The following is a 13,617-nucleotide window of genomic DNA, read 5'->3' on the forward strand; positions in this document are numbered from 1 at the left end:
GTCTTCCTTTGAAAAGAACTCAGAACAGGTAGACCCTTTAAAACAGTGTGACTTCATACTTCTTAGGGTGACACTTAGCTCTTGAGAACAAGCTAGCTGGGAGTCAAGCAGATGTACATTCTACTACTCTGTACTTGCCTTTTTATCTAACACTTATCACATTTTATCATAATTAAATATTTAATTGATTGAGTTCTCTGAAGGATTATAAACTCCACGAGGGCAGGAACTGCCATTCATTCAGCACTATACCCCTGCACCTCGACTCCAGGCTAGCTCATTGTTGAGTGAATGTGTGTTGCACTGATTGTAGCTTCTGGCAACTGCTGATGCCATGATACCACTCTTCTCCATGACCACGTCTCCCTATATTTCCCCTGCCTTTCTGTTCTCTTTCTCCTTCTATTTTTCTACTCCCTCACTCCCTTTCTTTCCTTCTCTTTTGTCCTGCAGTAGCAACTGAAGTGGTTATGTTGCATTTTTGGCAATCGGGACCAAAGAGGTTGCTGCTCCCTGGTTTACTATATTGATGATCCATAGTTCTAACTTGATGATTTCTGTATGAATTCATTTAAAGTTTAAATTAAACATGACTATTATAGAGAAATAGAGATAAAATGGTCTGTGATGTAAAAAAAGTTAAACTAGAAGAAACTCAATAGAAATTAAACCATAAAATTAGAAATCTATGTAAAGAAAAAACCCCCACTTAAGTGGTGAGTATGCTAAAAAACAAAACAGTCTCAGTTTGCAAGAGTAATTTGCTAATTAAAGAAAGCTAAAGTATGTATATGAAGTCAAGAGTAACACACAATTCTGTATCAATCAAGACCTATGTATCCAGATTAAATATATATATGTATATGTATATGTATATATAGAGACAGACATTTGGCCCAATTTAAGGGGAATTTCAAAAATATCTAGAATGATGGAAGAATATTAAACTGCCTCAAAACTGTATGTAAGTACTTCCTACTATCTTTCTAATACTTATGTTGAACAGCATCACTTTTCTCAGAAGGTACTTCAAAGCTAACAAATGTCAGCAAAATTAAATGAATTTCTATGAATACTTTAATTGGGACATTAAACACTATTTATACTTTATACATACACATAACTGAATACTTTACTGCCATTAAAATGAAGAGTATTAAAAGGGATGTCTTTAATACTTTCTGAAGTACATATGAATTATACTTCATATGTAGCTACTTTGGAGAGACACTCTTAGTAAAACAGTACAAGAGGCAATTTTTGAGGCAAGGAGTAAAAGCTTTTAAAGTAATTCCTGCTGACAGAGGAAGAGTAATGAATAGTGGAGGTAAGGTGGGAAAAGGTGGTTTAAGGTCTTGAGGTCAGAATCAGGAAATAAGAAAGTTATGAGTAATTTAAGGAACTGAGAAGAAAAACGCAGAACAGGAAGGGCTATGGCTGAATAACACTGTAAAAAGAAATTCACAAATGAGTAATCATTTTCATATAAAATCTTATTTCACAGCAAAAACTTAAAGGACTAAGTACCCTACACTCAGTGCTTCCTCCTATACAGGACAAAATAGTATATAATAAAAATACGTTGTGAAGAGAGAAATACAGAAATTATTCCACATAAGTCTCATAGAAAAGTTCAGAATAACAAGAAAACAAAATAAGTTATCAGTAGTAGAACTGTAAAAGGGAATAACAGCTTAAAAATTTAACAAAGGAAAAACACCAAAGAAAATAAGACTCCTAATGAAAAATAAATGGCATAAATCCAGACAAAAGTAGATGATTTTTAAAAATTAGAAAAATACACACCCTATAAATAAAATCATAAAAACTCTGCAGAAATGTTGTTTTGATTAAATATAAGAGTATTTGGAAAGTTTATGTTCACAATTAGCAATTTGAGATGACATGCATCACAGATACGCTTTCATCCAATGAAAGAAGTATAGGGCATACTTACAATTGAATCACTTACAATTATTTTTGAAAATTCAAGAACTGGAGAGATACCAGAAGACTGGAAAAAAGCAAGTGTGGTACTGATCTTCCATAAAGGTAAGGAAAAGAGAGAATAGAAAGTTACTATGCTGTGCGTCTGACATCAATAATTAGTTAAAGGAACTATAAGAGAAACATCTGTAGCTATACAGAGGAAAAGTAGGTACATGAGCAGCAAGTGGCAAGTTGAAAAATAAACAGATAAATAAACATTATGCCAAACTTAATGGCTTTTCTGTTCCTTAGAAATTTATTAGCAAATTAAGTTTTTTGAGAAATAACACCATTTTGTCTCCTTACCAAATGACTCAAAAGTTGCTTTAATGATGAAAAAAATAAAGAAACCAAAAATATTAGTAAGACCATGATTTTATGTGTGGTATACTAACATGTGATTTCCTTGGATTACTGAAAATTTGGAAACATTTATAATCTGCTGTCTCTGAGGTTTACTCACTTCAGCTAAAGGAAAACAGAATTTAGAGATATAGAAAAGTTCTGAGAGTAAGAATTTCCCCTATTTTTAACGCTAAAGAACACTCAACTACCAATTCATTTGGAGTAAAGATTATCAATTCAAAAACGTCCATAAAATTGAGCCTATTACTAAACTCTTTACTCCGATGTAACTTCAGGAAGGTATTTTCCATCTAAGTCAATGTCCTGATAATCTAAGGCTCCAAAATAGGGTCTCTATTATCAAAATGGTAGCTATAGCTATCTTATCAACAACTGCTTAGGTACCCCAAGAATGCCAAAAAAGATAAGGCCTTTTTCCATAGTTCTAAATGAACAGTTCTAACACCATGGATTCACCATGGATGCACAGTAATTTTTTTCCCAGAATATTAGGTCCTCTGCTAGCTACTTTATATTATTTCTTATTTCATTATTATAACATACACAGTAAGGTAGATAGATATTAACCCTATTTCATAAGTGCTTTCCCAAATCATCCAGCTGGGTTTTTTTAAAATTGAGATTTCAACCCAGCCCTTTGATTTCAAATCCATTACACTTCTCTATTAAATCACAATGATATTTGAAAAGAATTCATGGCATAAGAGACTAAAATTTAATCTAAAAAATGCCTGAAGGAGCCCGGTATACCAAAAATGAACACCAGCTTTAAGGTCAGACTGATCTAGTTTTAAATCCTGAATCTGCAAGTCCCTAAGCAATTACCTACATGATCTGGCCAAGTTAACTTCTCTACATCCTTTTCCTTATCCAGGGATGAACACAATAATAAACCACTCAAAGTTGTTGGATAGATGAAATGAAAGAATATGCATAAAGTAACACAGTAGTGGGTGTTCTATTTCCTCTCCACAATGTGGAATTGAAAATAACCAGGATTCACCACTGTATCCAAGGCCCTAAACTAGTGCCTAACAGACAGAAAAGGTCCTCAATGAATATTTGATGGATTAAAAACAAAATGAATTAACAACTAGGTAATACACAAAACATACGCAATTTTAATAGAGAAGTATAATCAAGAAAAGGATACAAGCGTAGGTTAAACTGTATTTAACATTCCTTTAAAAAAGGAATACAAACAGTAAGCTGATGAACTCAAGAAAATAAATAGTAATAAAAAAGGTATGAAGAACAAACAAGTGATAAAATACAGTCTTGCAAAACAGATCAAAAACAAAATTCCCTATAAGATGTTCAGAAAAGTATCAGGTATTATGCCTGAACCACAAAAGGTAAACTGTACTCAATTATTACCTTGGTACCAAAGAGTCAAACAATATAAAGAAAGCCCCCCCTTTCCATAAAATAATCTGATTTTTGAAAATCTGTTAGTTCTTTGAAAAATAAAATTGTTTTTATCTTTAAATTTACAAAGAAAATAGCTTCTCTTAAAACAAAAAACAACACAAATGTGAATTGCTCATATACTTGGGACAGAAAACAGCTGCCTTGTCAAACAGGAATCAGGTACAGACATGGGTGCCAAAATTCCTTGGCTTTATTATAACTCTTAGCACAACTGCTTACTCTTCATGATCTCTTCATCTAATACTGGCAGTGTTAGGTAACCTTTTGACTTACAGAACAAAACACTAATATTGATTCCATAAAGTGATTTGGCTACTCAAACAACTGCACAGGCAAGGTTTGGGATTTTGTACCGTTTTCCTCTATTTAAATCACTGGCAGCTTGTCTTTCCAAATGACTCTCCCAATTTATTCAGTAAAGTCATATGGAGCTTCCCTGGTGGTGCAGTGGTTAAGAATCCACCTGCCAAGGCAGGGGACATGGCTTCGAGCCCTGGTCTGGGAGGATACCACATGCCGCGGAGCAACTAAGCCCATGCATCACAACTACTGAGCCGGCACTCTACAGCCCGTGAGCCACACTACTGAGCCCACGTGCCACAACTACTGAAGCCAGCGCGCCTAGAGCCCGTGCTCCGCAACGAGAGGCCACCACAATGAGAAGCCCACGCACTGTAACAAAGTAGCCCCCGCTCACCACAACTAGAGAAAGCCCCATGCGCAGCAACGAAGACCCAATGCAGCCAAAAATAAATACATAATAAATATAAAAAATATTGAAGTCATACGAAAGTTATTGCCAAAAGTAAATAAAACAAACAAAAACCTGAAGTTTGTAAACTGCGTGGCCATTACCTAGTTTGTCTGGGATATCCCTAGTTATGTCTGTTGTATCAACAAAATTATTAGCAGCCTCCTTCACTCTCAAAGTGCCCCAGTTTGGACAATAAATTATATGTTCTCTCTCTCTATAAAGGTTGTAACTAGCATTTTAGAGATATAAAAGTCTGGAAGGCATACAGGATTGCCTCGAGATTTCAGAATGCAGCAAATTACTTAAAAAAAATCTAAACTGAAATAGTTTACAGCCTCTGAATGTAGAAAGCAAATTACAAAAGTAAAATAAACACCAGAATTCACGTCAATTAATAGTGGTTGAGGGCATACCTTATTCTAGATAAATAGAGACATGAACAATAAAGAAGTTACATTTTGAAAAGTTATTTTATTCACACACATGCACGGCACACACACACACCGGAAATAAAACACATGAAACAAAACACATGAGATGCAGATGTTATTCCTAGGGAGTGCAATTGAGAAAGAGGGGCATTTAAGACAGGGACTCTTAATTTTTACTTTATACATTCATGATGTCTGATTTTTTAAAGTATCTATTTACTTAAATTCAAAAACTTTATGTAAAAAGTATTCAGAAACTGTGCAGGTTATAAATATGATTCAAAAATTTTATAACTGTTTTAGCTTGCAAAATCATCGGCATTATTATTTTAAAATTATCTACCAAACCCTAAAATGACTTGAGAGAGCAAATTTGGCAACGCTGAAGCTGCTCAGATACACCTTTCCAAGCAAAATAAAATACAGCATAAAAAGCTTATAACATTATTTACAGATAAAGTACAAACTAGCAAAAACAAAAAACAAAAAAACCCATGCACTTGAAAATTAGCAATCACCGCTATACTGGAATAAATGCTGAGAAGAAAAATGGCCAGTAAAACAAAGCAGAATACCTAATTTTCTTCCCACATCCTTCCTGCCAATTCCATGGTCATGAGTCAACATTCAAAAAAGCAAAAACACCTACTACATGACCCCCCCAACAAAGCGCTGCTTGACCATGTGGTTTCGGCAATCAGCCAAAGCTTTTCTTTTTCACATACTGGTGGGTCAGGCTACTGACAGTATCTTTTTTAAAATTAAAAGTCTTGGGTTAAGTCATTCCAGGATCTTAAATAAGCTCTGAGCTGCTTACTAGAGGGGATGCAAAAAATACACATTCTTCCCCTTCCCAACCTCAGATTACTGCCTGTCATTCAGCTTCACAGCATTTTTTTTTTTTAAACATCTTTACTGGAGTATAATTGCTTTACAATGGTGTGTTAGTTTCTGCTGTATAACAAAGTGAATCAGCTATACGTATACATATATCCCCATATCTCCTCCCTCTTGTGTCTCCCTCCCACTCTCCCTATCCCACCCCTCTAGGTGGTCACAAAGCACTGAGCTGATCTCCCTGTGCTATGCGGCTTCTTCCCACTAGCTATCTATTTTACATTTGGTAGTGTATATATGTCAATGCTACTCTCTCATTTCGTCCCAGCTTACCCTTCCCCCTCCCCGTGTCCTCAAGTCCATTCTCTACGTCTGCATCTTTATTCCTGTCCTGCCACTAGGTTCACCAGGACTTTTTTTTTTTTTTAAGATTCCATATATATGTGTTAGCATACGGTATTTGTTTTTCTCTTTCTGACTTACTTCACTCTGTATGACAGACTCTAGGTCCATCCACCTCACTACAAATAACTCAATTTCGTTTCTTTTTATGGCTGAGTAATATTCCATTGTATACATGTGCCACATCTTCTTTATCCATTCATCTGTTGATGGACACTTAGGTTGCTTCCATGTCCTGGCTATTGTAAATAGTGCTGCAGTGAACATTGTGGTACATGACTCTTCTTGAATTATGCTTTTCTCAGGGTATATGCCCAGTAGTGGGATTGCTGGGTCATATGGTAGTTCTATTTTTAGTTTTTAAAGGAACCTCCATACTGTTCTCCATAGTGGCTAGATCAATTTACATTCCCACCAACAGTGCAAGAGGGTTCCCTTTTCTCCACATCTTCTCCAGCGCTTATTGTTTGTAGATTGTTTGATGATGGCCATTCTGACCAGTGTGAGGTGAGGTGACACCTCGTTGTGGTTTTGATTTACATTTCTCTAATGATTAGTGATGTTGAGCATCCTTTCATGTGTTTGTTGGCAATCTGTATATCTTCTTTGGAGAAATGTCTATTTAGGTCTTCAGCCCATTTTTGGATTGGGTTGTTTGTTTTTTTGATATTGAGCTGCATGAGCTGCCTGTATATTTTATACAGATTATATATTATATAATCCTCTGTTAGTTGCTTCATTTGCAAATATTTTCTCCCATTCTGAGGGTTGTCTTCTCGTCTTGTTTATGGTTTCCTTTGCTGTGCAAAAGCTTTTAAGTTTCATTAGGTCCCATTTGTTAATTTTTGTTCTTATTTCCATTTCTCTAGGAGGTGGGTCAAAGCTTCACAGCATTTTGAAAAGCAAAAACTCTCACTGTTTTCAAGGGTCCACCAAAAACGGAAGTTTTGGAAAGTTTTATGCAAATCTGCTCTACATATAATGAGGGAAAAAATCACATTAAACACATGAATTCTTAAGCTTAATGTTTTAATAGTTCAAGTTTTGAAGTAACTGCAGAATTCTCATACTCATTCATAATACTTGAAAATTTGATTACGAAATGTTCTCACAAACAAAACCTAATATATTCCTCTAACAAAACTGGATCTCTCTACGTAGGAAAATATAACAAACTGAAAATGAAACACCCAAGGGAAGTTAAATGATAAGCTAGTCAGGCCAACAGACAATCAGTACTAAATGGCTTATTTCTCACACAAAACAACCAAACAAAATAGAACAAAAACAACAACCCTGAATTGGAAAGAACAGATTCTGTAACTGGTTTGGCATTTATCCCTTAAAAATCATATATGCTGAAGCAGTTTTTGTATATCTAATTTTAGCTGCCAGTGAACATCAAACAGAAGGAAACAGGTTGTTTTTGCTAAGGCTGTTAAAAGTGCAGTACAAAATTACCCTAATTGTTGTCAGAAATCTATCAAAATGGTCTAAAATATGGTTAGAATATATGCCCGACAGGACAGGACTCTTTTTGTTCTCTACTGTATCCTCCAGGCTAGTGTTTGGTTTCTAGCAAATGCTCAATAAAATTTTTGTAAATGAATGAAGAAATTCTGAAATGTACCTAACTGTTAGGATTTAAACATAAAAAAACAATCAAATAAGTTCTTGCAGATTATAAACCAGAGTGCTCAGGAAAAAAATCACAAATAACATTTAATTATTCTTAATGATTTATTATATTACAAGTATGGATGCTGAAAATTTTTAAGGCTAATTGAAAGTTTTTAAGAAAAGAGAAATTGAACAGGAGGAAAGACACTGTACCACCCAGGCAGTACAAGAAGCAAGACCAGGTGAACAACTGAAACAAACTTCTAGAAACTCATTCTCTCCCACCAAGTCTCATGAGCACAGTTTTATACATACTACTCTGGGCTTAGAATTCAGGGTTACAGTAATGGTTTATTCACTGGGTGTTTTTTACGACTATGACAACATTGTGCTGGATGCTTTGGACATGCCAAGATGAAGCAGACACAGATCGCACCCTAAGAGTTTCAAACGTGTAGCAGGAGATAAAAATCTGTCTACAAATAACTGATTCAAGCATGGTAGATTAAGTGTTATGAGAAAGATACTAAGAGATTCAAAGGAGAAAGTTAAGGGGATGAAAAAAGCTTCACAGAGGTAGCATTTTAGAGTATAGGATTCTGACAGTAATGGGGAGGGGGAAATTATTAACAGTAGTGGGCAGGGGCGGGAAACATCATAATCAGATGGGATTTTTGAACTCTTTAACCAAGTGACTAGAGAAATGAGGGCAGGGTTAAGGAAACTAACAAGGGATGCTGAGGTACCCAAGAATTAGGAACAGCAAGAAGCCTTCACCACTCCCAAGCCTGAAGGAACAAGGAGTGAAACAATGTAAATCCAAGTAGGCTCACAGGACACTCTAGTTGTAGCCACTGCTACAAATGCGTGGAAGCAGAGAAAGAGCAAGAGGAATAAATACCCCAAAGCTTCTCTCTTTTCTTCCTTCTATCTTCCATCCTCCCATTGGCTAAACCCTACGAAAAGCCAGAGGATAAAGAACTCCAGATGACACAGGCTGTAAAGGTCAGCCTCCTGAAGCAGGGAGTAGAGAGGGGCATAGAATGAATCTGCAGGAAAATGGAGAATAACCAGAAAAGCCATCTTCCCAGACTCTGGAACCAGTATATAAGCACAAAGAGAGACTGGAAAGCACAAGGAATCCAAATAAGGAATGATATTCTCTTGGAGAAGTATGTAAGATGCTATTTTTCAGATCTGGGTACTGAATCTGAAAGGAAACCAAAATTAGTGCCTGAACTGGAAAAATTACTGGGACTTGGAGAGTGAGGTGAGCAGTGAATGAATAGCAGCATCAGAATTCTCTCTAGAGCTAATAAAAGAGCAAGAATCATAGGCTGTAGTCCTAGTTATTCTAATCTCTAACTGTGTGACCTTGGCCAAGTCACTTGTCTTCTCTGAAACTGTTTTCTCCATTATAAAAATAGGTAGAAGCCAAATTAAAACTTTAAGATCCCTTCCAGTTCTAAGATTCTGTGAAGCCAGTATATCCAGGTAAATGACCATATTCACCAGGTGAGTAAATACCTCATCATACTGGAAAAACCTGGGGTCCACTTACTTTCTAAAAAAATTAATTTCTTTTAAATAAAGACAATAAGAACTTACAGGTTGTAACTGCAGCCAGGTCCTCCACCGTAGGACAACAAATGTTAAAACACAAGCAAAAATTTAGTGTAACCTTGAAACTGAATGAGGAAGACTAATGCAACCAGATTTAAAAACATGCTCTGGAATGCAGAGAATGCAAAGAAACAACCGAGTAAGCAGAATAACTTGGTTGAAGTGGCACAGTTCAGAAAAAACAAAATTAGCTGCTCAAGTCAATATAGCAAAGAAGCAAAGTTCTTAAAGGTGTTTCCAGAAATAAATGAACTCCAGTGTGGAAAGGGCTACAAGTATCTCCCCTGTCCCACAACACACACAGAGCAACCATTACCTTTCTTTCATAACACAAATATTCATTGAACATCTGTTATGTGCCAGGGACTATCAATGCCTTCAAAGGACATCTTTAAGGACAATACAGATAATAGCAATTATAATTAATCATTACCATTACCTAATCTTCTGGAATGAGATCAGATTTCACCCCTTCTAAGCAGTCTCCCTGACTTCTCTAGTCAGCAACATGCTTCTTCCTATGACACTTAACTACTACAGAGCCAATTTGTGCTGGTACTGCTGCTAGTATTCTTTCAACTATATCAGAGGTCATGTAAGTTGGGGGAGGAGGAGTTTGCCTGGAAATCTGTTCACCATTTGTAACATTATTTCTAAACATTTTCTCCAGTCCTGTCTCTCAGGTGTGACAGCAACCAGGGAGCTTGGTGACTTAGCAAACATTTCTAACTCACAGGGATAAACCCAGCTCCAGTACACTGAGCCAAAGGTTGTACACTTGGGACATGATTAAGCCACATATTCTGATCATTTAATGAGGATCCCCTAAGCACCCACAATGTACCAAGCACTGGACTAAGGGCAAAGGCCCTAGGAATAAAGGAGGTTAGAGTCTAATCCAAGAATCAGATATGTGCACAAAAATTTATAGTACAGAAGTATGAACAAAGTGCTGTAGTAGCACATGAAGGACAATAGTAATTCTAACTTTCTCTGCCTGAAGGAAGAAAGACATCAAAGAAAAAGTAACATGCAAACTGTATGTCAAAGGAAGAAGTGGAGATTTATCACTTGATTGAATGCTAAGCAATTATAATTCTAATCAAGAGGGAAAGGCTGTGACTGGACCAAGAGCTATGAGAGGCTATGCCATGTTCCAAATGGTTAACAGCTTACAGTGCTAGAGTAGATGCCTCGGGTAGGCCGCCTGCAGCTGAGTCCACACTCAAGAGCAATAAATTAGGACCAGGTTGTGAAGGGCCTTAAAGAACATTCCCAGCATCTGCGCTTTGGCAAGGGGGAGCCAAGACAGATTTTAAGCACAGCAGTAACTCAGTGGGATCTGACTGTGGATAAAGAGTATGGGTAGAAGGAGTCTAGAGACAAGGAGACTAGTTAGGTTTTGCAAAAGTCTAGGTGAGATGATGAGGGCCTGAATTAAAGCATTATCAGGTGGAAAAAAGAAGCCAAATCCAAGAGACATTACTAAGGCAAATTTAACAGGACCTGGTGACCGGACATGGAAAATAAGGGAGATGGAAAATGGCTTTAAATGACTAATTGCTTGTGTGTGGTGGAACTACAATTAATTAAAATACTTCGGGAGAGGTACTTGGCTTAAACACATTTTCAGCCTAAGCACTATTCTTTCAAACATAATATTTGTTTAAACCTTTACAGGAAAATCCTCCTAAATATAATTTTAGGCCAAGTACATTATAGTAGTACACATAAAAACTGTCTTTTTCTATAGAATCCCCATAAACATCAGTTCTTACTCAACACTATAAAGTTTAGATACTGATAGAACTCAATATATCCTAAGGGACATCTTAGAATTTCCTTTTTAGAATAAAAGCCTGATATCCTTTTTCTCAAGCAATAGACTGCAAACTATGCAAATGCCTGATTCTCCAATCAGCAGAATATGGTTGTATAACAATGCTCTTTACTGGCTGAACCAAACTTATCAACTGGGGATGGTTCAGTGGTTAGATTATTACTGAATCCTATCTTTCCACACTAAAGGGAAAAAAAAAACAAAACCAACTAGGACTTTGGAAACATCAAAATGGATGTGACCAACAGTCACTGCAGCCTAATATTTACTGAAGGGCACTTCAAGTAAAATGTCATCTCTGTCAAAACCAAACTCAGGACACTGTGAAAACAGATCCAGCTCCTCTGCTATCTTTCTAATTTCTCATTTAAGTTCTCCAGACTAAAAGTCTGATTTTTAGTGGTTTTTATTTTCCCTGGGCTAGGAAAGGTAATAGGTATTTAAGTTGCTGGCGTACACAAAAAGTGAAAAAAAACTTTTTAAATTTTAAGTAAATGAGAGATGTTAACACTATTCATTAAAGTGCTTTATCACAAACTCAGTTCAACAAAGGCAATGTTCTGAGAGATGACTCACAGTGGATGAGAATTTCCAACTTAAAGTTCTCTACAAAAACTCTTAAAACTGCAACTACTATTTTAAGATCTCTCCCACCTTCTCCACTCAAAACTAGGAGAAATAATTACTTTATTTCTTTTTGATTTCCTGAACACAGATAAAAGTAAACGGTTTAATCAACAAGCAAAGCCAAATGTTAACTTCAAATTAGCAAAAATTAGTTTTCTTGATCAATACATCTCTCGCTCTTTCATAACAAAAATACTTGTGAAGTGTAGTAGGAATGCAGCGAAAAATGCATGATTCAAACATACTTCCTGGTCTATTGCTTATATTCAACTTTCCATAACCAAGCTTACTGAGAACTTAAACCCTTCCCTGCAGTTTTTACGAGAACCCCCCCTACAACTATTCCAAAGTTTTCACGATTTTTGCGCAAGCTACCCAAAAAGCATAAAACCACCTGCCTCCCCCCTCTCCACACTCACACTCACAAATAATAGCACCCATAATTATTACACACAAAAATACTGGGCCAGACAAGAACACAGAGCCAAAACTGAAACAACAAAAAATGTTTGGCCCGCAACTAGAAATTCTATTAATGGGCAACTGGTCAAAATTAGGCTTTCACATTAAGAGAAAGTTTAACTCTTACGTTTAGTATCTTGAGACAGCTTTCGAAAGGAAAACAGAGTTCCACGAAAATGAATCGAAAAAGGGGAAGCGATTCTCTCCAGGCTGGTTTGGTGGCGAATGACCTCTCAGTGGTACAGAATTAGGCCCCTAGCCTCTGCCTCCAACCATCCCGGCGGAGGAAGTGAGGAGAGTCCCAGAGAAGAGAGGGCTCGGGCGGCCACGTCGTCCTACTCACCCCAGGGCACGGCGGGAAGGAGGCAAGGAGAGAACGACATTCGCGCCCACGGCCCGGGCAGGCAGCAGGGTCCCTGGGGACTCAGGGGTGGGAGCCGGCCCCTCTCCCAGACCCTCCGGGTCTACTCACTCCGCAAGCAGCCGTCAAGCAAGCCATTCGCCAAGGCCCCCGCCCTGTGTGCCTCCAGGGCAGGGAGCCGAGGGCTGCTTCCGGGCACCCCCTCTTCTCCTCCCTCCGCCGGATCACCGGGCTGATGCGCAGTCGGTCCGGTCAGCTTCAGCCGGTCCCCCGGGACAGCCCCTCTCCCCCCCCCCACTCCTGCCCCAGGCCCAGGGGCCGCCCCGATTGGCTGGCCCTGTAGCCTCTTGGCAAAGAGACCCCTGGCGATTGGCCATGGGTCACCTGCGGAAAAGGAGGTGAGTGGCCGACGATTGGCGGTTAGGCCAATTTTGGTGTGGAGAGGCGGGAGGGGCCGGCCGCGGCGGGCGAGCATACGGAGAGCCCGGCTCCCTTGCCGCCTCCTCGCTGAGCCCAGGGCTCATCCCGGGGCCCGGGCCTGCTCCCACTCCCGGAGCTGTGCCTGGGGACACGCGGCCGCCCCGGCACGCCAATGCAGCCCGCAGGAAAGGAAGCTCGTGGCTCGAGGGAGCTCAGCTAGGCTTCGAGGCTTCGGCCCCGGAGACTCCCATAGGGTGGCGACTGGGGAAGGACCCGGTCACAGACGTAAACGTGCTACACCTACACCCACCCGCTGCTAGCTCGACATCCAATGTTTTGGCAGCTGCGCAGCCAAGTTTCATCTGGATAACTGCTTTTGCTTACTTCCGAAAAGTTGTTTGTGTCATGAGGCGGGGGAGGAGGAGATACTATATCAATAAACAAAAGCAGGGGT

At 38.5% G+C, this 13,617-nt stretch overlaps 1 protein-coding gene across 8 annotated transcripts in view; it reads right to left on the bottom strand.

Annotated features, from left to right (window-relative positions):
• OSBPL9 (oxysterol binding protein like 9) overlaps positions 1 to 13,617 on the bottom strand; it is a 167,824-nt gene that overhangs the window by 47,251 nt on the left and 106,956 nt on the right. For 3 of the 8 annotated variants that reach the window (XM_022575669.2, XM_089922856.1, XM_022575668.2), the window contains exon 5: positions 1,973 to 2,041. The exons of 3 other annotated variants lie outside the window; for them this stretch is intronic. In XM_022575669.2, the coding sequence (XP_022431377.2) occupies positions 1,973 to 2,041 (69 nt within the window). Of the gene's footprint in view, positions 1 to 1,972; positions 2,042 to 12,509; positions 12,621 to 12,854; positions 12,982 to 13,617 lie in introns of those variants that run through there. 2 more of the 8 variants (XM_022575673.3, XM_022575675.3) reach the window with 2 other exon arrangements.

Source organism: Delphinapterus leucas, chromosome 1 (genome assembly GCF_059928025.1).
Source record: "Delphinapterus leucas isolate spDelLeu-1000000601 "Yukka" chromosome 1, BTC_Dleu_Yukka2, whole genome shotgun sequence".
Taxonomy (NCBI): Eukaryota; Metazoa; Chordata; class Mammalia; order Artiodactyla; family Monodontidae; genus Delphinapterus; species Delphinapterus leucas.